Source organism: Anopheles merus, chromosome 3L (genome assembly GCF_017562075.2).
Source record: "Anopheles merus strain MAF chromosome 3L, AmerM5.1, whole genome shotgun sequence".
NCBI classification, from domain to species: Eukaryota; Metazoa; Arthropoda; class Insecta; order Diptera; family Culicidae; genus Anopheles; species Anopheles merus.
In genome coordinates, this window is record NC_054085.1 from 25624601 (window position 1) to 25642986 (window position 18386).

Genomic DNA, 18386 nt, shown 5'->3' on the forward strand with positions numbered 1-18386 from the left:
GAGCGTGAGGGAAGCATCACCATGGTGGTGCCTTGGCGGTGCAAAATTCAGTCCGAAGAAAGCACGGATGGAATGTGTTTTACCCTGTACGGGAGAAAGGCAAAAAAAACAGCTGAAGGAAACGGAAAGCAAGGAAATAAATATTGCCCATGGGGGCGACGATTCATCCATCGGTATCGGAATCAAAATCCATTCACGGTAGGTATCTGCCGCCATCACCGAACGCACACACGCACGCACATGCTCTTATGGAATGATGGTTGTTTTCGTTGGGTTCCATACCATGCCGTGCGTTCCGTTGCGTTGCGAGTCTGTCAAACAATTCATTGTCATCTTCGGCAGCCCTCCTCCGACAGATGTACGGATGTAGGATTTCTTCCCGAGATCGTGCCGTTTTTTTTTTGTTTGCGCTCGTTTGAACCGAATTTGCCACGGTAACGGACGGCTCCGAATGATACATTCATCGGGGTTTTTTTTCGATTTATTTGTCCTTTTTCGAAAATGATATCCAGCAGAGCAGTAGCAGCAGCACGGTGACTGTTCTCCCCCACCTAGTATGGCGCTGTCCCTCTTTCTTACTCCCAATCATTCGCCAAGCATTCGCGATTCGACGTGGATTAGAGTTGTCGGGGCGAACGATAAATATTGCCTGGGCTGTTTTTGGTTCGATGCGGTCCCCTTTCCCACCTTGTCGCACCCAACCCAAGACATGTGAAACTATTTTCCATTCCTAAATGGAAAACGCACCGTGAAGGGTGTTGAGCAACAACAGCCAGCCTCCCCATGCCAGAAAAACGAAGCACAAGAATAGGAATGTTGAAATGTTACATTCACCGGCTCCGGAATGATGTTCCGATGTTGTGTGTGTGTGTGTGTGTGTGGTCCTCTGTTTGAATTGTACTTCGTACCGAGATTACCAAGGGTGATTCTGATGGCATCGGATAGATGCGGGATTATGAGCCGAAAGTAAATGATGCCGATAAGAAAAACAGGACGACGATAAGGAGAGCATGGAAGGCATGCGATAGTGGAGTGGAAGGACATCCCGCCGACTGTGTAAGGAAGATGAATTGCGTACGGTTCGGTTGATGCCGGCGCAGTTCGGGGGGTGCGCTGGAATGAGTCACGCCGTCATCTCTTCGCCTGTTCGCTTCGGTAGGCTTTAAAATTGGAAATTTGAGAAATCCACCTGCAATGATGGTTCCGTTGCTCCGGCAGCAGACGAGAAAGGGCTCCAGTCAACCGAAACGTACACCACCGGCAGCGAAGAAACACACACACACACAGCGGGAGTCATTCTGGAAAGAGGAAGGGAATTTCGCATGCCAGACAGCAAACCAGCCGGAAGCAAACTTCTCTGGCGGCTGGTTATACGTGTGCTATACGTGGTTTGAAGTTTTCGATACGCCTCTCCGTCTTTGACATTCACCAAAGACGCTTTCGGTGTGCGGGCTTCCTTTTTGCAGACAACATCCTGTAATTATAAGTTGCCATTGTGCTGCTCGTCGTATGAGGACGATGTGTGCGGGTGTGTGTGTGTGTGTGGGTGTATACGTTTTGGAGTTCCACTTGAGACACGATGCCGTGATACCGTCACACCGTTTCATGGTTGCACGGTAACAACCAGCCAGGCTCTGAGTATTTGGGCCTGGCTTGTGAAGAACGCTGGCAGCCGGCCTGTTGGAGGGGTTGTGTCCCTAGAGCGTAACTACCGGAGTCTATCGATTGCATAATTTCACGTCTCAGTGATCAAGAATGTGCCCCCAACCCAGCAGAACGCCCAATGGAGGAACTCTCGTCCACTTGACAGGTCGCCCGGAATCGGAAGTCGTTGAACTTGTGCTTCTCTGCTTGCTGGAGACGGCAAGTGCATCATCGCACTCTCGTACGCAGTGTGTTGCATCAAGTGAGGCTCACAAGAATCAGTCATCCAAGGACACTCTGTGTTGTCCAAGTTTCTCTCCAAGATGCAAAAACCACAACACAAAGCAGGAAACACTTATTTTCCTAAGAAATGTTTATACTTTTGTGCGCAAACTTACCCATAATTCACCGATTGCTCACAAAACTCGTACAAAAAGAAGGATTTAACTCAAAACCTCCTTTTTGTGCCGGGGTTGATATCAAAGCACACCAAACAAACGGTGTACTTGTCACCAAGGAGATTCCAGCGCTTACTTGATTTAGTACATCACAGTGGACCGTTCACTTCAGTGTTATCTGCGGGTGTGTTTGTACGTTTTTTTCCTTCTTCTTGTTCAAAGTGACCCTTTTCCATTTTTGACGCTAGAATGGTGAAATGAAATGCCAAAGAAGTTGTCATATTCGGCTTCCTTTACGCCTTCTGCCGGGGCCCTCTCGGGAGACTTATCTTTAATGGAGTTTCTATTCGGTTTTGATTTGTATCAATCTTGCTGTATATCGTTCCAAAGAGGCATCCTTTTCTTTGTCAAAATGGGTTTTTTTATGTAGGGTTTATTTTATCCTGTCCGTTGGTGTTAGGTCGACAACCTGAAGCAAAGAAATGGATCGAAAATACATCCTTAAGTGCCATGGGTCTGGAAATGGGTGACGCTGCTTTTGTAGGTGGGAAGAAAAGAGCAGAGGTTCGTTCACAAAAAAGAACAGGTATTTCTCTTGAGATGGTGCTCGGGATGTATAATGGTTGTTTTATAAACTCTCCCTATTACCCAATGCGTGCCCTTTTTTCCAAACATGTGTGGTTTTATGTGAATCCATATTGTTGTCACCTCGTACGGGCCTCTCTGCAGGTGTACGTGTTTTGTTGTGTACCTGTTTGCCAAGTGTTTCCCGGGCCCCGGGCTACAAAACTAAGATCTGACTAATGTTAATCGTTATCCCTTCACGGTCGTGTTTTTGATCACATAATCACGTCCGTATGGTTGTTAGGAGATACAAAACTCCGGACGGAGATAAACAAAAAGGGAGAAAGAACGTGCGTAATGATCTGTACCGCATGTTTGGTCGATGGACCCCTTGCCGAGCACGGCTACGGACGCTGGAATCCTTCCCGAGTTTCGGAGCGCATCCAGAAATGAGACAAAGGAAAGAAAGCAGAGAAAAAAAAGCAAGGATCAAATCACAACATGAAATACGGAAAAAGGAAAAAACCAACACATAAAGAGAGGCTCATAAAAATCATGTAAACCCCATGGCTTCAACCGGGAACTTGGGCCCGCCGGTCGGCTAAAACTGTCACGTCATCAAACTTTCAAATTATGGGCCGGTCATTTTCATCGATAACGAATTGAGAGGGGTTTTTTTCTGTCGATCCAGACGGAGGCTGCTGCGCATCCCGCGACCGACCAGTTCCAATTTCCAATGCGTTCCGAGAAGGCTCTTCGTGGATTTCGTGGGTGCTGCTGCTGCTGCTCTAGCTGAAGAGCGTTCGATTGTAGCGGCGATATGGGTTTGACTGCCGGCGGTCCCTTAATTTCCAACCCCATCCCGGTCCGCCATCACACGAGAGTTCGATCGAATATTAATGGATCACTTTATATGCATACCCCGTTACACACGCACACACGCACACACGCAAACAGGGCAACAAAAAATGTCCAGTCCACGCAAAAATCTAATGAAGACAGATCGGAAAGGACATCTTGATCGATTTGAGGACCTAAAACATTGGAGAAGGGAGTAAAAAATGGTACACTTTTTACACAACCAATCTGCACTGCACTTGATGGGGGAAAAAAACAGCAAATAAAAAGGGTTTTAATTGGTGTTTAAATTTAAATTTTATTGAATCGCTCATCAAACTTATCCCTTCTTGACAATTGATAGCTTTTGATGCTCGTCCGGGTCAGTTCCGTTGCTTTGTAGAAAGAGAACAGCACACGCACGTCTCTTTCCCACGCGGTAACTATAGCAACTTCATATGTGCGGTTGGTAAAGAGCTAGTGACCGGGGACGATTTTGGAAAAGAAAAGAAATCGATTTCTAGTCCGTTCCTGTGCTGTGTCCAGATGCTGTCAGACAGACTTCTGGAAGGAAACTGTGGAATTGGACAGAGCCGAACCGGTCCCATCGAATAGGTGCTTTTATTTGTGCGAAAATTGTCGTCAGTCACGAAGTTCCGAAGAATTCCGCTCAGATGATGGAGGCGTGTTGGCGCTGGAAGTGTGGTAAGGCGTGAGCTGCCTAGTATTAATATCCTTTTATTTATCCTTTCGTCCCATTAAACTGCTGCCGTGGCTCTGCGTGTGGTACGTGTGTGTGCGAAAAGATCCTAACGAAAAACACAATAAAGGCTCCCACTGAGAGTCGACGGCTACTACTAGCTTCCATGGGATTTTTTCTCCCCCCAATAAACCACACGAAAATGCTACGCGCGTCTGGTGACGCATTAAGGCATCACTTCATTGAATCGCTCGGACATTGTGGCAAGGATGGCAGGAAATTGGGTGGTCGGCTCGGGTGCTTTTCACCGTTTATCGGGTTTGGAATTTCATGGCATGCCTGCAAGAAGAGATGCCCGTATTGTGGGCCTCTGGGTTGCTGTGAAGTAAGAAACAGAGGCGCCCAGTGCCATCCATTCCAATCTTTTGTGCTAAAACTTGCTGGACGAAAAATTGCATTGCACTACCAGCCGCTCTTGTCTTATCCTGTCTTCCCCAAACGAGAATCGTTCCTTTGTTCGCTTTTATCACACACCGGCTCCCTGAGTTTTCTGTTCCCCGGTGCCACTTGCCCGGCGAATGAAAAATGACCAACGATTCGTTTTCGCTCCCGATCGCTACCTTCATCGCACTGCTCCCCTTACTTTGCGTCGCTTTACGGGTGGCAAAGGAATTGCCTAAATATCCTGTTTTTGGCGCATATCGAACGCCTGTTTCGCCCAAGTAGCGCATCTTTATTTCGCCGTAGCTTACAGAGGGAGGGGTGTCAAACAACAACAAAAAAGTAGTTGGCATACAAAGGCACAGAGTGCCGTGAGGGAATTTTTCGGTTCGGGACAACCACGGCCACCCATCTTTTTATCCCCGCTCTTTATCCCGGGAAATGGTCGAGCCCTTCGGAATGATTGATGCTTTCTTGGAAGCACCACCAAGAATCGATCCCGGGAGGGCATGGGCGGCAGCGGTGTGCCCATTGTACAGTGCGCTAAGGAGCAGAAGAAATACGACACCCCGAGGGCCTCCCGAGAGACGGAATCTTCAAATCATCGCCCACCCTAGCGTGTGTCCTGCCTTTCGCAGAAGTTTCGTTGTCGCAAGAGCACACGATATACCAAAAGGGAATTGCACAAGGCGTCCCCGAAAAGGGCAGAATAGAATGCAACACTTGCAAGACGAACGAACGGTGTGGAAAGGATACGCAAGCGTCTTCCTGCGCCATATGTGGTGCACATTACATTGGATTAAATGGATGAGCATTGCGTCCTTGCGTCGAACACGGAATGAAAAATGCTGACCAACCCGGCAGCGACTGAAACGGCTCCGTCTGGACTTTTGCGTGGCGTGAGAAGGAACTTAATATTGGCACTCTAACCGAAAGAATAGATCGATTTTGTTCCCTTCCTTCGCGAGTGTGTGCTTGCTTGAGCGGAGCTCGAATCAAAGGGGACAACTTGTCTTTAGTATCCAGGGAGAGCGCTTTTGTGGGGCGAATTGTAAAGAGAAGCACTTTATCGATTAACCTGAAGATCTTGGAAAGTCGTAACTAAGTCATCGCAGCTGCTTGCTTTCTTCTCTGCACCATCGATATAACCCGTACAATCAGCACTTTGCTTCTTTATGGTCAATTCCACCACTAACCTAACCTCTCTTTTTTTCTTTCCTATCTTCCCTCTGCAGTACTGACGGCACGCTCGCAAACACTTTCCTCGATGGACATCGAAACGCCGCCCCCGTACGATGCGGAATCGCTGCCGAGCTACACGATCGTGTCCGGGCTGCCCAGCTACCAGGACGCGATCGAGCAGCTGAAGCAGAAGCAGATGAAGTACTACGAACCGGTCAAGGTGCATCGGCCCTCCGTCATGAAGCTGTTCGAGTCGCAGGATCTCCTCAGCCAGCCAGCAACGCCACCGGCACCATCGGCACCAGCCCAGCCAACCCCCGCCAAGCTGGAGGAGATCCGGTACAACTTCGTGCGCCCGCTCTCGGTACAGGACGGCGTGGGTCCACTGCCGGAAGCAACCACTAGCAGCAGCATCATCACCACTACGGGCCCAACCGTTCTTCCCGCCGGTTCATCGCAGCATCCAGCAGCGTCGCAGCCACTGCCACCGCCACCACCGTACAAGAGTCAAATCTCCACCATCTCGACCGCCTCGTCTGCAGCTGCGGCCGGCGTCGGTGGTGTGGTCGTTGGCAGTATGGTGGTAGAGCTGCCGGCCCAACACGCCCCGGTGGTCCCGATGGTCACCACCACGGTCCGGTTGCCGCAGAAGAAGCCGGCCAGTGCGAGCATTTGCCAGTACACGATCGAGCACGAGCGACCGGCGGCCGGGGGAGCGCGCAGTTGAAGAACCGAACGGCTCCGGCTAGCCACCATGCGGTACACTGCGCGAGTGGACTAGGATACTAAAGGGATAGATACAAAACGGTGCAGCAAAAAACGCAAACGCTCGAGATGATTACAAATCACTGACTGTGTTATTAACGATTAATTTATATAGATAGTAAACGTACACTTTGGTGGGTGCTCCATCGGATGTTGAGCGGAGAGAGATGCAGGCAGAGTTGATGCACTACGGGAGAGCTGTGAGCAGTTGTTCGGTTTAGTCTTTCCGGAAGAGTGCACTCCTGTTTTCAGAGTCTTTCAGTATCGTGTTCATACGGCTTCAAAAAGGCCTTTGGCAGATGAGGTTAGTGACAGTGTGAAGACAGCGAAACGACTCTTCTGCTTGATCGTGGAGAAGAAGTTGTCCAACAAACGCAACCAATTCTCCAATGCCATCAATCTCTGTTTGCATCTTTTCCCCTAGCACGTAGGAGACCAATTAGATGTAGTTAAAACGACGTTGAAGATGATAGTCAGTGTCCCGGTAGGTCCTGTCAGGTACCACACGTGAAGTAGGAGCACCGTACCAACCGTACACACACACGCACACACTGATGGCTCCTTTTTCCTTGTACGAAATAGACTTCCAGTCAGTTTCCGCATGTACACGGTACTATTAGTATCGAAATCGCATTTAGCAAAAGGACCCAACACGAGTCAGACGATTGAGAATGGTTTAAGAAATGGACGCGAGGTCTTGACAAGGGAGATAGACCCAGACTTCTTACACTTGTACACATTCCCATTCAGATCAGCGTGTAGGTGTATGTGTGTGTGTGTGCATTTCCCAGTGCGATAGGGATGTATATCAATATAGTATAGAGATTGAGGCACGGTTATTACAGTCACCGCCAGATTAGATGTATAGATATACATATATTTACAAAAACAAAAACTAAAATCAAAGAAGATTGTGTTGCAGTTTTGTTTTGTGTAGAACATTTCGAACAATTCCCACACACTCACACAGGCGCATTCTGTTTTTAAATATATTATTGCAAGATAAAAGACCCTATGTTGCGGAAGAAGAGACTGCACGTTCTAGGAGGAGATGTACCAGACACTCGAAGACTCGTTCCCCCGAGCAGATACATTTTTACTAGACTGTAGAACGATGTGTTAGTAATTGGTAACGATAGTTCGGGGGGAAAGGACGTAAACGGTTTTTCAATTTATTAGACCATTACTGGAGAAATAATTGTAACAAAAAAGGAAGGGAACAGCCCAAATTGGACGATTTTTTTTGTATGTGTTACCTTCGTGTGGGGGAGAACAAAAAACCTCCCCACCCTGTTTCGGAAGCGTGTAATAGGAAAATGGAAGCTCAATATAATAAATTGTGTTTTGCGCGAGTGAAAATTGGATGCAAATTTTATGTAAAATGTGCGAGTGTATGTTGTTGTTTTTGGCTTCCTCTTTGGTATGCTGATGTGTTTCTATCGTGGAAAGAAATTAGCTCGTTACTCTAGTTTTTGGTTCTAGGTTTAGTTTTCCTCCCTCCGTAGGGGCCGGAGTGTAAAAGGGGGCTTACAGCGGGCTTTCCTCTATTCGGCGATCGTGTGTAAATGAGGTGTGGGGTGTTAAGAGCGTGTACAACGTTTGCTTTATTATGATCATGCAATAACCGTAGCCCATTAAAACCCCTGGCCCTGGCCCATGGCGGCAATGTGGAAATTGAGGTAACTTTTAAGCAAATGGGTTGCGGTGGTGCAACAAATCTGCGCCCCTTGCTGTGGGGCACGTCGGCAGATTCGTTTAACAGTCGGCTGTGAAAACCAAAAAACACCGCAGCAACTTCCTTGGGTAGAGGGCAACAAAAAGCTGTAAGCTTTTAAGAGCTTTCCACTTTTCACTCCCCGCCCCGTCCCCGGGCGGAAAACCCAAAACACCACCGTTAGTGTCTCTCGCTTTGGTTGCCGAGCGCGGTTTTTATCGTACCCGGAGAGCGGTGATGGTAATAAATTTTATGAGCAATGATTGTGTATGAGTGTGTGTGTACATGGCTGTACTAAAACCAACCGAAGCTTATACAGACACACACACACATTGTTCTAATCCTAGCCCGACCTGTCTGTGTCTGGCTGCATCGCCGTCTCCCAAGCGACTGAGCTGAAGTAGGATGTTGTATCCATTTCAAAGGCAAAGCATTTAGCGGGTTGTTGAAAATGAAAAACTGTTCTCACTGTTGACCACACAGGACCACACCATTACCTCTTCCTCTCTCTCTCTCTCTCTCTCATTCAGCCACGGGTTCAGCCATTGCCCAGCCAGGACCTAGGATACGGTTGAATAGGAAAAATCAACGGTACGGGTTGCTTTTTTTTTTACAGCCGAGCATTTCGTTCAAGCAACGGGCGGGCAACCCATTTCGTACTGTTTTTTTTTTGTTTGCTCTCTGTTTTCCCACAATTGACCGGTTGCCGTAGTTTATTGGTCATATTTATCCTCACGGTTGTTAGCCACTCGTTGGCCACCGTTCGCTGCGGCTGCTGGCCAAAAAAAGAGGGGGGAAAAGGGTCAAAATTGTGGAGTGTTTTTATAGCACACCAACACATGAGCTCACCCTCCCTTCTCACCCCTCCCTCCCCAACTCACACCTAGAAAACGCGGGCGACTTTTTCGCCCGAAGAGGAAACCGAAAGGGCGACTTTTTCGGGCATGTGTGTGTGTTAGGTGAGCGCAAAAAGTTGAGCTGTTTTTTTGCTTGTTTATAGAAATGGATTATTTAATTTTTTTTATTTAAAGATGCTGTTTGTTAGTTGACGTAATTATATTGATTCTTTAATGTAACCGTTCAGACCGAACTGGAAACTATTTTCAATTGCTAATGACAATGAATTTTTCATCGGCGTTATTTGCATGCTATCTTCTTTCATCTTTTCTAGTTGCATGGTATTCAATATTATTTTGATTCAATTACTTTTATTCTACGTCTCTGTAATCTACTTAATGGAAACTAATTGTTTTCCATTTATTTACTTTTTCATTTATTTCTTTTTTACACTCTTTTCTAGCTACATCACTATTGTTTTTTTTTTAATATTTTTTATATTCTTGCTTTTCTCTACCTTTCTAACTGTAGTCTTCTGTCTGTGGCCTGTGGTTGATTGTGTTTGGGAGGTAAAAGGTTTAAATTATTTCGTACATAAAAAATAAACTGATTAGATTCGTTGCTTTTACTTATACTTTAAACATGTTATATAATATTTAAAATAAAATCATACTTAAATTGCATACTTCAAGGCGCACAGCAAATATGCATTTTTTTCTATACTATCTATATTTTTTTCTATTATTTAATTTGAATTAATTTTTATTTATTTTCTATGTTTACATTATTACGATTTATGTTTCCATATATTCTATGTTTTTCTTTTATCATATTTTTAACTTTATTTCGACTGAATATTATAGACTTTTGTATTGTAAAAACAGGGAGTTTTACTTGATTTCGCACGCTTTACTACATTAAACGCAACTACATCATTTGACAAGACAACATGTTGCATGTTGTTTTCGGAACGTCATCATGCTTAAGACAACCTTCGCACTCGATATTGAAGGTGCGGCACACAATATCACAAAGGGTTTTGCGGCTTAAAGCAATCATTTTACCACCGCCTATAAACGTTTTCAAAGTAGCATTACTTTGTAAAGGGAAAGCAATGGTAAAGTGTTCGTCCCTTATAATTGTGAATATACGTGAAAAAGTATTGTAGATTTTTCCTCTAAAACTTGTAAACAACCAATTTTGCATGCTCTCAATTTATCTGAATTCGTTTCAACATATGTAGTTGAATACTGTAGTGGAATATTGTGTACCGCGCTTGTGATATCAAGTGCGAAGGTTATCTGAAGCATGATGACGCTCTGAAAACAACTGATGCGCTTGTCTTGTCAAATGCTGCAGTTGCGTGCAACGTTGCCTCGCTTGCGAAATCAAGTAAAAAACCTTGTAATACAACAGTTTTCGGTATTAATGTTTAATTAATGTTTAACATTGTGTAATTCGTTGGTTCACTATAATATAAAATAATAGACCAAAAACATTAGCAAAGTAAAATAACCTCGGTAAAACAATTGGTCCAATCTATCAGCATACTACTAAAAAGGCACATCGCTTTTGGCGATTCTAACCCTAACTACAACCGAACTTTTGGGCACACCCCATAGAATTGAGACCTCAAACTCAAACCGAAACCCACCCATCAAGCTTAGGGCTGCGGTTTAGAAACTTCACCCATACAACCCAACTTCTCCGCAACCCCGTCAATAAAACCTATGCCCCCTCTATCACCTTAGGAGCGAAACCACCGAAACCGAAAACATGTGCTGCTTTGATTGCGGTCCGGGAAAACGGAGTTATTTACTTAGGACAATGGGACGAGTACGTGCTCAAGAAGAAAAATATTCTATTAGCATATCCCAAATGTGAGGACCCGTGGCCGTGGCCAAGGGCACACACCGATTCCGATCGTGTGTATGACCGTACGCCTCTATTCATCAGCGTGTGTGGGATCCGAACTTGAATGAAAGTGATCCCAACGTTCTTTTTTTTTTCGTCCCCCCACTCCAAAGCTACACACTCCCACGGTTCTCACGCGGAGACGGACTCCGACTCCAATTTCCTAGTTGAGTTTGTCATAAAATGGCCACAATGTTGAAACTTTTGCACCGTGCCAAAGGTCACTTGCAGGAGTTGCATGGCAGCAGTTGGAGGCGGCATGGGAGAGCGGTGCCAGTGTGTTTATCGGACCAGCGCTGCCACGGGGCCTGGAAAACACTGGAGACTACCCTGCTAAAGCGTAGCAATTAGAGCAAAACTTTTGCACCAAACAACCAAAAACAAAAACACAAACAATTTGCCAATCTCTCAGCTGAAGCCTCCACACCACCCATCCATTCCCACTCTATACTGCGGAAGAAAATGTGGCGCACGAGGAAGGACGGAAAATGAGTGGCAAAAAGTTTCGCTGAGGACAGATTGCTACAGGAAGTTCCGGGAAGTTTCGCCAACCGTGTTGGGTAAATTATTAGTACCACCGGTTGGTTTGTTTTTGTGCAAGGCTATTGATGGCGCAATGATTGGTAACAATTGAGCACGGCAGCTCCGGCAGCATGGCCGGGAGGTAAGTTTGCGCATTGTTTTTGTTTATTATTTTCCATCCGATTTATAGGGTTTTTATTTGGTTTGTTGGTTCCAGTGCAACGATCGCTACTGAATCACTGGAACTACTGAATCTCTGGAGCTATAGGGTGGAGAGGTTGTTTTCGGAATTAATCAACTTAACGGATCTCTTTTTGTAACTCTGGCATTTTTCAGTAATTAAACGAGGGAAGTTTTAGTTGGAAATTAATACAAGAAGTATCTGGTTTAATTACTGTTTCATGCACATTTACAAACGAACGTAAACATTCAACAAATTCCATGTAAACGGATGCGTAGCCGATGTATCCTTTCGGGCTAAAACCTCTGGCTGGAATCTCATTTCCTCTTGTTGCCTTGGAGTAGGCAAGTTTTGGTGTAAAAGGCGTAAATGGAACTATGTTTTGCGCGATGAGTTCGGATGGGATGAGATTTCAAACAGTTTTTTTATTTATTTATGCTGTAAATGTAAGAGTAAATGTGGTCATCAATCCAGTCCAGCAGCTTGCCTCTTTGAACACAATTTCGCCATATATTTATGAAATAAGTAAATAAGTAATAAAACTCAATTCAAAATATATGTATAAGAGTGAATTTTGGCCTAATGTAAGAAAAAATTACAAAAAAAATAAAGAAAAATGTAGATTGAAATTGTTAAAATATTGTAGTAAGTTTGAATTTGGATACGGGCGCCATGTAATGTGATGATCGTACGTACGTCGCGGTAGGTCAGTGTTTTGCCGACATGAGAGCCATGACATGAGGTTAGATTTTATGTTTTAAAATTAATCAACGGATATAAAGAGGCAAATGAGGCCAATCGGATCAAAATCTCTTTACAAAAATATATAAATAATGAGCCAAGGTGGAAGTAAACTCTGCTCGAAACGGACTTTCGACACTTGATCGTCCAGGTGATCATAGAAACCTTTAAGAGGCTTTCCTTACTCGAGATGTCGGAGTTTGGAGGCCTTACCTTGGGTAGGGGGACATAACTAAACTCTTTAAATGAGAAGTCGATTGATGTAGGAAGGGCTTATCCTGACAGTCCGAACGAATCTGACGTGCCATGATCGGAATTGGTTTTATTTATACTCGAAATAAGTTAAGTGTCTCGTACTTTTGGTTTTAGAATGTGATTTTGTCCTAAACAAATGTTGTCCCAAACAAATTGTTAGTGGTAACAATTGATAGATTCACTTGTTGTGAGGTTTGCTTCAGTTTGATCTGATTTGCTGAGTGTGTTATAATGAATGTGTTGCAATAGTGTGGTTTGGTTTTCTGAAGTGTGCTACAATGTGTCTATAGCTGATAATGTGGTGTATAACAGGTACTATATAGCTACAATATGTTATCACAATAAAATTTGAAATTATTCATTTTGATCATTAATATTGATGATACCCTAACATTGTTCCTGAAACGAAAACTGTGGCCAAATTCGACGTCTGTTTACAATTTAGCATTATTTGATATTGTCTCTTGTTCTTACGCGTTTGACGGAGCTCTTTTCAATCCAAACAGATTTATCTTCTTCTTTTGTATATATTCTGAGAAGGTCAATGACGCTCGTTGTTCGTGCTCATACTCAATTAATACGTCAAGACAAAGTATGATGTTCTTCAATTTAAAAAAAAATTCTCAGATAGATAACCTTCCGAATGGTATCTAAATTATAAGTCTACCTCAGGAATCGGTTGAGATATGTCTTAGTGGTGCGCTCTCTGGAGCACAACCACGACTTCGCTCCAACTTCGGCTATTGTTAGTCCGATTCCGACTCTGGCAAAAATTGGAACCACTAGTTCCGTCCAGAGTCGGAGTCGTCCGGAGTCATTTGGAATCGGCCGGAGTTATCTGGAGTCATAGTCGTAGTCGTAGTCAGCGGGAGTCGAAATAGGAGATGAAATGCTTGACCACAAACACAATGCACCGGTCATCTCTGGCAAACTCTGAACGACTCCGGACGACTCCGGACGATTGTGGACAATTCTGGACGATTCCAAGTTCCAAGCCGATTCGGAGTTGACTCCGGATGTATGCCATCTTTACCCATCCATACATATATGCATACAAACACAACTGTACAAGTTAAATGTACCATTCATTGAGCATACCATCGTGTAGCTGTTCTTCAATGTTTCAACAGGCAGAATCCCTTTATCATCAAAATCTGAAACCCAAAGTAGAATTATTCATACGATTGATCTGCGCATAGCATGATTCCACCCAACTGCCGATTGTACCGAACAAAACCTGAGGCATTTATTTACTGTCTAGCCCGTTAAAATCCGTCCAATTAAAGTGTGAAATCAAGCAAAACTATTCCCCCCAGCTATGTGCGAATCTTATTGTTTATGGACAAAAAGGAATCACGCCCACCGTGGTTTACATCAGCTTATGAATTCAAATTGTACCTCAAAATATAATGCCCACTCTCTCTCTCTCTTTCTTCTAACTCAGTCATGGAAAAAAAACCCCTGAGGCAACCATGGCCGGTTATTGGATGCGTCGCTTAAATCATCAGGCTGGACCATGCCATTTCCCACTCAGCCCGGGCGAGGAAGGGAAAACTTTTCCCCCCAACAGCTCAAGTTGATTAATTTCCCACACCACCTCCTGTCTTCTCTCTCACCCTGCCTTTCTCTCATACATTGAACGTCCTGCGTATCGGCACAAAAATAATGCTGAGTCTACTCCCGGGGAAGACTTTAATTGTGGAACGCGCCATGCGCCAGTTACACAGAATCCCACCAGCCAGCGAACAGAAAACAAAAACTCCACGAAGCTTTCCACCCCATATCTCCTATCCAGCCCACCAGCCACGTGGACTTGGGCTGTGCGAAATGGGTTTGCGAGGCGCCATCCCGTAAAGCGTTCAGGCATCGAATTTTCCGATGGCTCGTTGAACGATTATTACACACCAGCGGTGCGGAAAACGGAAAACTTTTGCCTTGCAAACGTCTGGGTCTGGTCGCTCCCCGTCCCGAACGATGCGCTGGCACGGGCGCTCCACAGCAGAACGCTGGCGGCAGCGTGTGAGCCGAAAGGACATTGGCAGCGCGCTGCGAACTTGCTGGATGTTTTTGGATGGTGCTGGAGAGAGTTTTCCCCATTTTTCTGGCCGTTTTTCTATGTTCAACGTGTGCTGTTGTTACGCCATGGCTTAGCAGCTCCGGATGTTTATCGGTTTGCAGTTGCTCGTCACCACAGGGAGTCCCTCCGACCGACGGTTGGTGGGGGGGGGGGGGGGGGGAGAGCAGCAGCGTTTCATTAGGTGTCCGTTTTTAGAAAGGATATCCTGCACCGTGGGCCGTGCGTTGTACTAAATTTGGGTAATTTATGTAAGTCTACGCTTCCGTCACTCGAAACATCCGCCGCTGGCGGATGGATTAACTTCCGTTGCTGTGCTGTGCTGTGGGTTAAAAAAGAAGGGACCGATTAAAACCGATGCCAGCAAACGCGGGCCCCACTCCAGGGTGGCTGCTGCCAGCTCATCCAGCAATCGAAGCAGTCTGTCATCTCGGGCTCTTCCACTGCAGGGGTTGCTGATTAATAAGGTGTGAAGAAAACCTGCTCCTCCCCACTGCTTTGGCAACCGGGGCGACTACTCGGCTACTAGATTGATAGGGTTGTATCTATTAAAGTCGTGATGAGGGTGTTTGTCCCAGCCCAACCCAATGTGGCAATGCAGGCCTCCCCAGCCCCTACTACACCTCGGTTAGAATACGACAACTCGCAGGCCAGTAAAAAGGGCGTCCCAATATTCACACCAATAAAATGTACTTTTCCGGCTCAACACAACCCACCCCCAGCGCGCTGGAAGTACGTACGCATTCATTGCGTGATGAGCATCCATGTTCCATGTTTATCGCACATCGTGTCTTTCCTCCTGCTTTTCCCCCAAGGGAAAACATCCGCACCCCCCCCCCCATCTCACATTCCGGGGAATCGGTCTCTCTCCCCCATCGGTGTTCTGAGCCACCTCAGAGGGCCCCTAGTGAATCGTTTTGCTGGAGAAGGTTTCTCTCCCCCTTGCCTTGCTGGATTCCCCGGTGTGTTTACTTTACGATTAAATTTTATTTCTTTGATTATGAGATGAAATAGTGTAGGTTTATCTTCGTCATCTTCCCAACACAAAAAAGCAGCCTGAGAGGGGGGAATAAAATCTGGCAAAAAGGGGACTGTGACTCCCGTTTTTCTCCCTCTTTTGTCTAGGCAACTGCACCGTTCATTTAAATTGTTATAGATGGTAGGCGGCGGGTGTGCGAGCGAATGGCCAATTCGCTCGATGGGTTTTTGCCCGGCCGTTTTAGTAGATGAGTTTTTCATTCGCTGCTGGGGGTTGTGAACGTTGTCCGGGGGTTCCTACAATTGTAACAACAACAAAAAAGAAGGTTATAACAAGAAGCACGCAACTTGCTCCTGCTAGCATGCCCGTCGGTCGGTGATACAAAAGGAAATTACGATTGGAAAGTTACCGACGGACGGAGAGTTTTGTAAATTCTGGAACGATGCGCATCACTGGGTTGGGAGTTTTTTGGCGTTTGTACACGGGGCAGGAACACGGCAAGGCGACAGCAAGCGCAGCAAGACGCTAGAAAATAAGCATAATGTTGACATTTTACCCACAAGGACACAAGCAGTGGCTGGGTGTGTGTTTAGTAAGTGGAAAGTTAGTTTTAATTAACTTTGTCTGATGGTAGTGAGTTCATTGTTTACCGGAACTTACGAGCAGTTTGCCAGCAATTGTTTTTATTCTCGACTGCAGGCTGGATATAATTATAATATGATTAAAATATAATTTTTAATCCGTACAGAGGTACATAGTTCAACCAGCAAAAAGTAAGTTCTCAGCATCAGGTCAGAATATATCCAAAAACTTCTTTTATACAATAATTCCTAGCAAATTCACGAATTGTAACGAATTCTATGAATTCTAAGTCTTCGGGGTTTTGTAAATGACTTACTAGGCTAAGCAGACTTTGCATACTATATACAAATCTACAGAAATATCCCAGAATTCATAGATTTGGAGCGTTATGATGTGTGTGTTCTCAAACTTGAAGTAAGATGGATAAGAGTGAAATGTAAAAAAATAGTAGAATTAAGCTAGTTCCTAGTGCATTTTAATAAAACATCTGTGTAGTTATGTGTTAAGATAAAGTGTTTTTAGCATTTTATACAGGATTACAAACTTTGAAGACGACGATTCACACATGCGCCAGATCTCAGAGTGCCCAAGTAACTGGCCTGTGATTACTTAAGGCTGTTAGTTTCCCCTTTCCTGCTTGCAGAATAATTCGTTCAACATTGATTGTGCTCGGTTAAATCGAACCTAACTCACTAAAATACTTTAAACTTCCTATTGGGTCGATCTATGGCTTACATCTTTTTAGGAATTACCCTATGAGTCCTACGCTACAACTTCAAATCATGCACTTTATGCTACTGGATTTCTTTTTGGGCTTAAAACATGAAAAGGAATGGCATTACCGATGTAAACATACTTTTTTGGTATTGTGAACTTCAGAATTAATAAATATACCTTTCACGTTCATAACATTGTCTCTATAAATCCCGAGATATACAGATCCCAAATGTTCAGATGTTCAGAAGCCGTCTTATATCAGACCTTATTACCATTTATTATGCAATTTTTGGTTATGTGCTAGTTTTCTAGTTTATAATTCTAAAACACTTCTCACTTAGAGCTCTTATATAACTCCAAAAAAAAAATTTGAAGAATCTTTACTCGTTTTAAATCCGAAAATCTCAAGCGTCCCTCAAACTTCATTTTTTGAGAAATCGGTTGCAAGAATCCTAACATTATATTCCTTTTTCCATTCAAATTGGCTTTTAACAATTCATATGAAACAATCTTTTGGGCTCTCTCCAATGCTCAGAAATAATGTTCCAACACACAGAAATTAGAATTCTCATGTTTCGTGATTGCTTTTAACCATTCATCTTGAATTTAACTTGAATTTCCATTGTACAAAACGTTGATTTGACCGGCTTTGACTACTTCTTCGGTACTTGATACTTGTTGTGCGCAATAAAAAGGAATGCAATTATATAGCAGATAAGCTTCAATGTGCCTTAAGTCAAATCAAACGAAGAGTTCGAAGAAACGAAGAGAAGATCCAGTTTCTGTATAAATGGAAAAAAATAGTTATAAAAAAGCGATTAGCAAGTATGTAACTAATAACGACCAATGACAAATTCGGGGAACTTGCTGCCTGAAACGAACAACATTTCGCACGAAACGGGCCCAATGAATGGTTAGCTCCAATGGTAACATCCTTCTACGAATAACCAGCAAAGAAGATTTCTCTAAAACTGTTTAGTCGTGCACAAAAAAAAAACTTTTTTTATTGGCACAAATATACATTTTTCGCAGCAGTATCTCCATGTAAGCGGTTGTACTCCTACTCCTGCTTAACAAGTAGCTACCGAGTATCAGAATCGTTTCCAGCGAAAATCAGATTTCCATCTGCCGCTCTACCTAGCCAGAGGCCGATTATCATGATTATTGACAATAGAATTCCTTACACAATGCACAACAAGCAGCAGCAGAATGGGTGCCGAATCTACTTATTCCGTTTGAGTAGAGTCAATAGAGGGAGGAGTGTGTTCTGTCCAAAGACATCGATAGCGCCACTTGTGCCACCGGGGAAGCGTGCAGAAGGTACAGTACAGGAGAGTGA

General features: G+C 44.5%; 1 protein-coding gene across 1 annotated transcript in view; it reads left to right on the forward strand.

The window, feature by feature from the left end:
• The window catches only part of LOC121599797 (protein commissureless 2 homolog), a 50406-nt gene extending 43748 nt beyond the window's left edge, over positions 1-6658 (forward strand). The window contains exon 2 of the mRNA XM_041927867.1: positions 5820-6658. Within this exon, the coding sequence (XP_041783801.1) occupies positions 5820-6493 (674 nt within the window). The 3' untranslated portion in view covers positions 6494-6658. The remainder of the gene's footprint in view (positions 1-5819) is intronic.
• The last annotated feature ends 11728 nt before the right edge of the window (positions 6659-18386 follow it).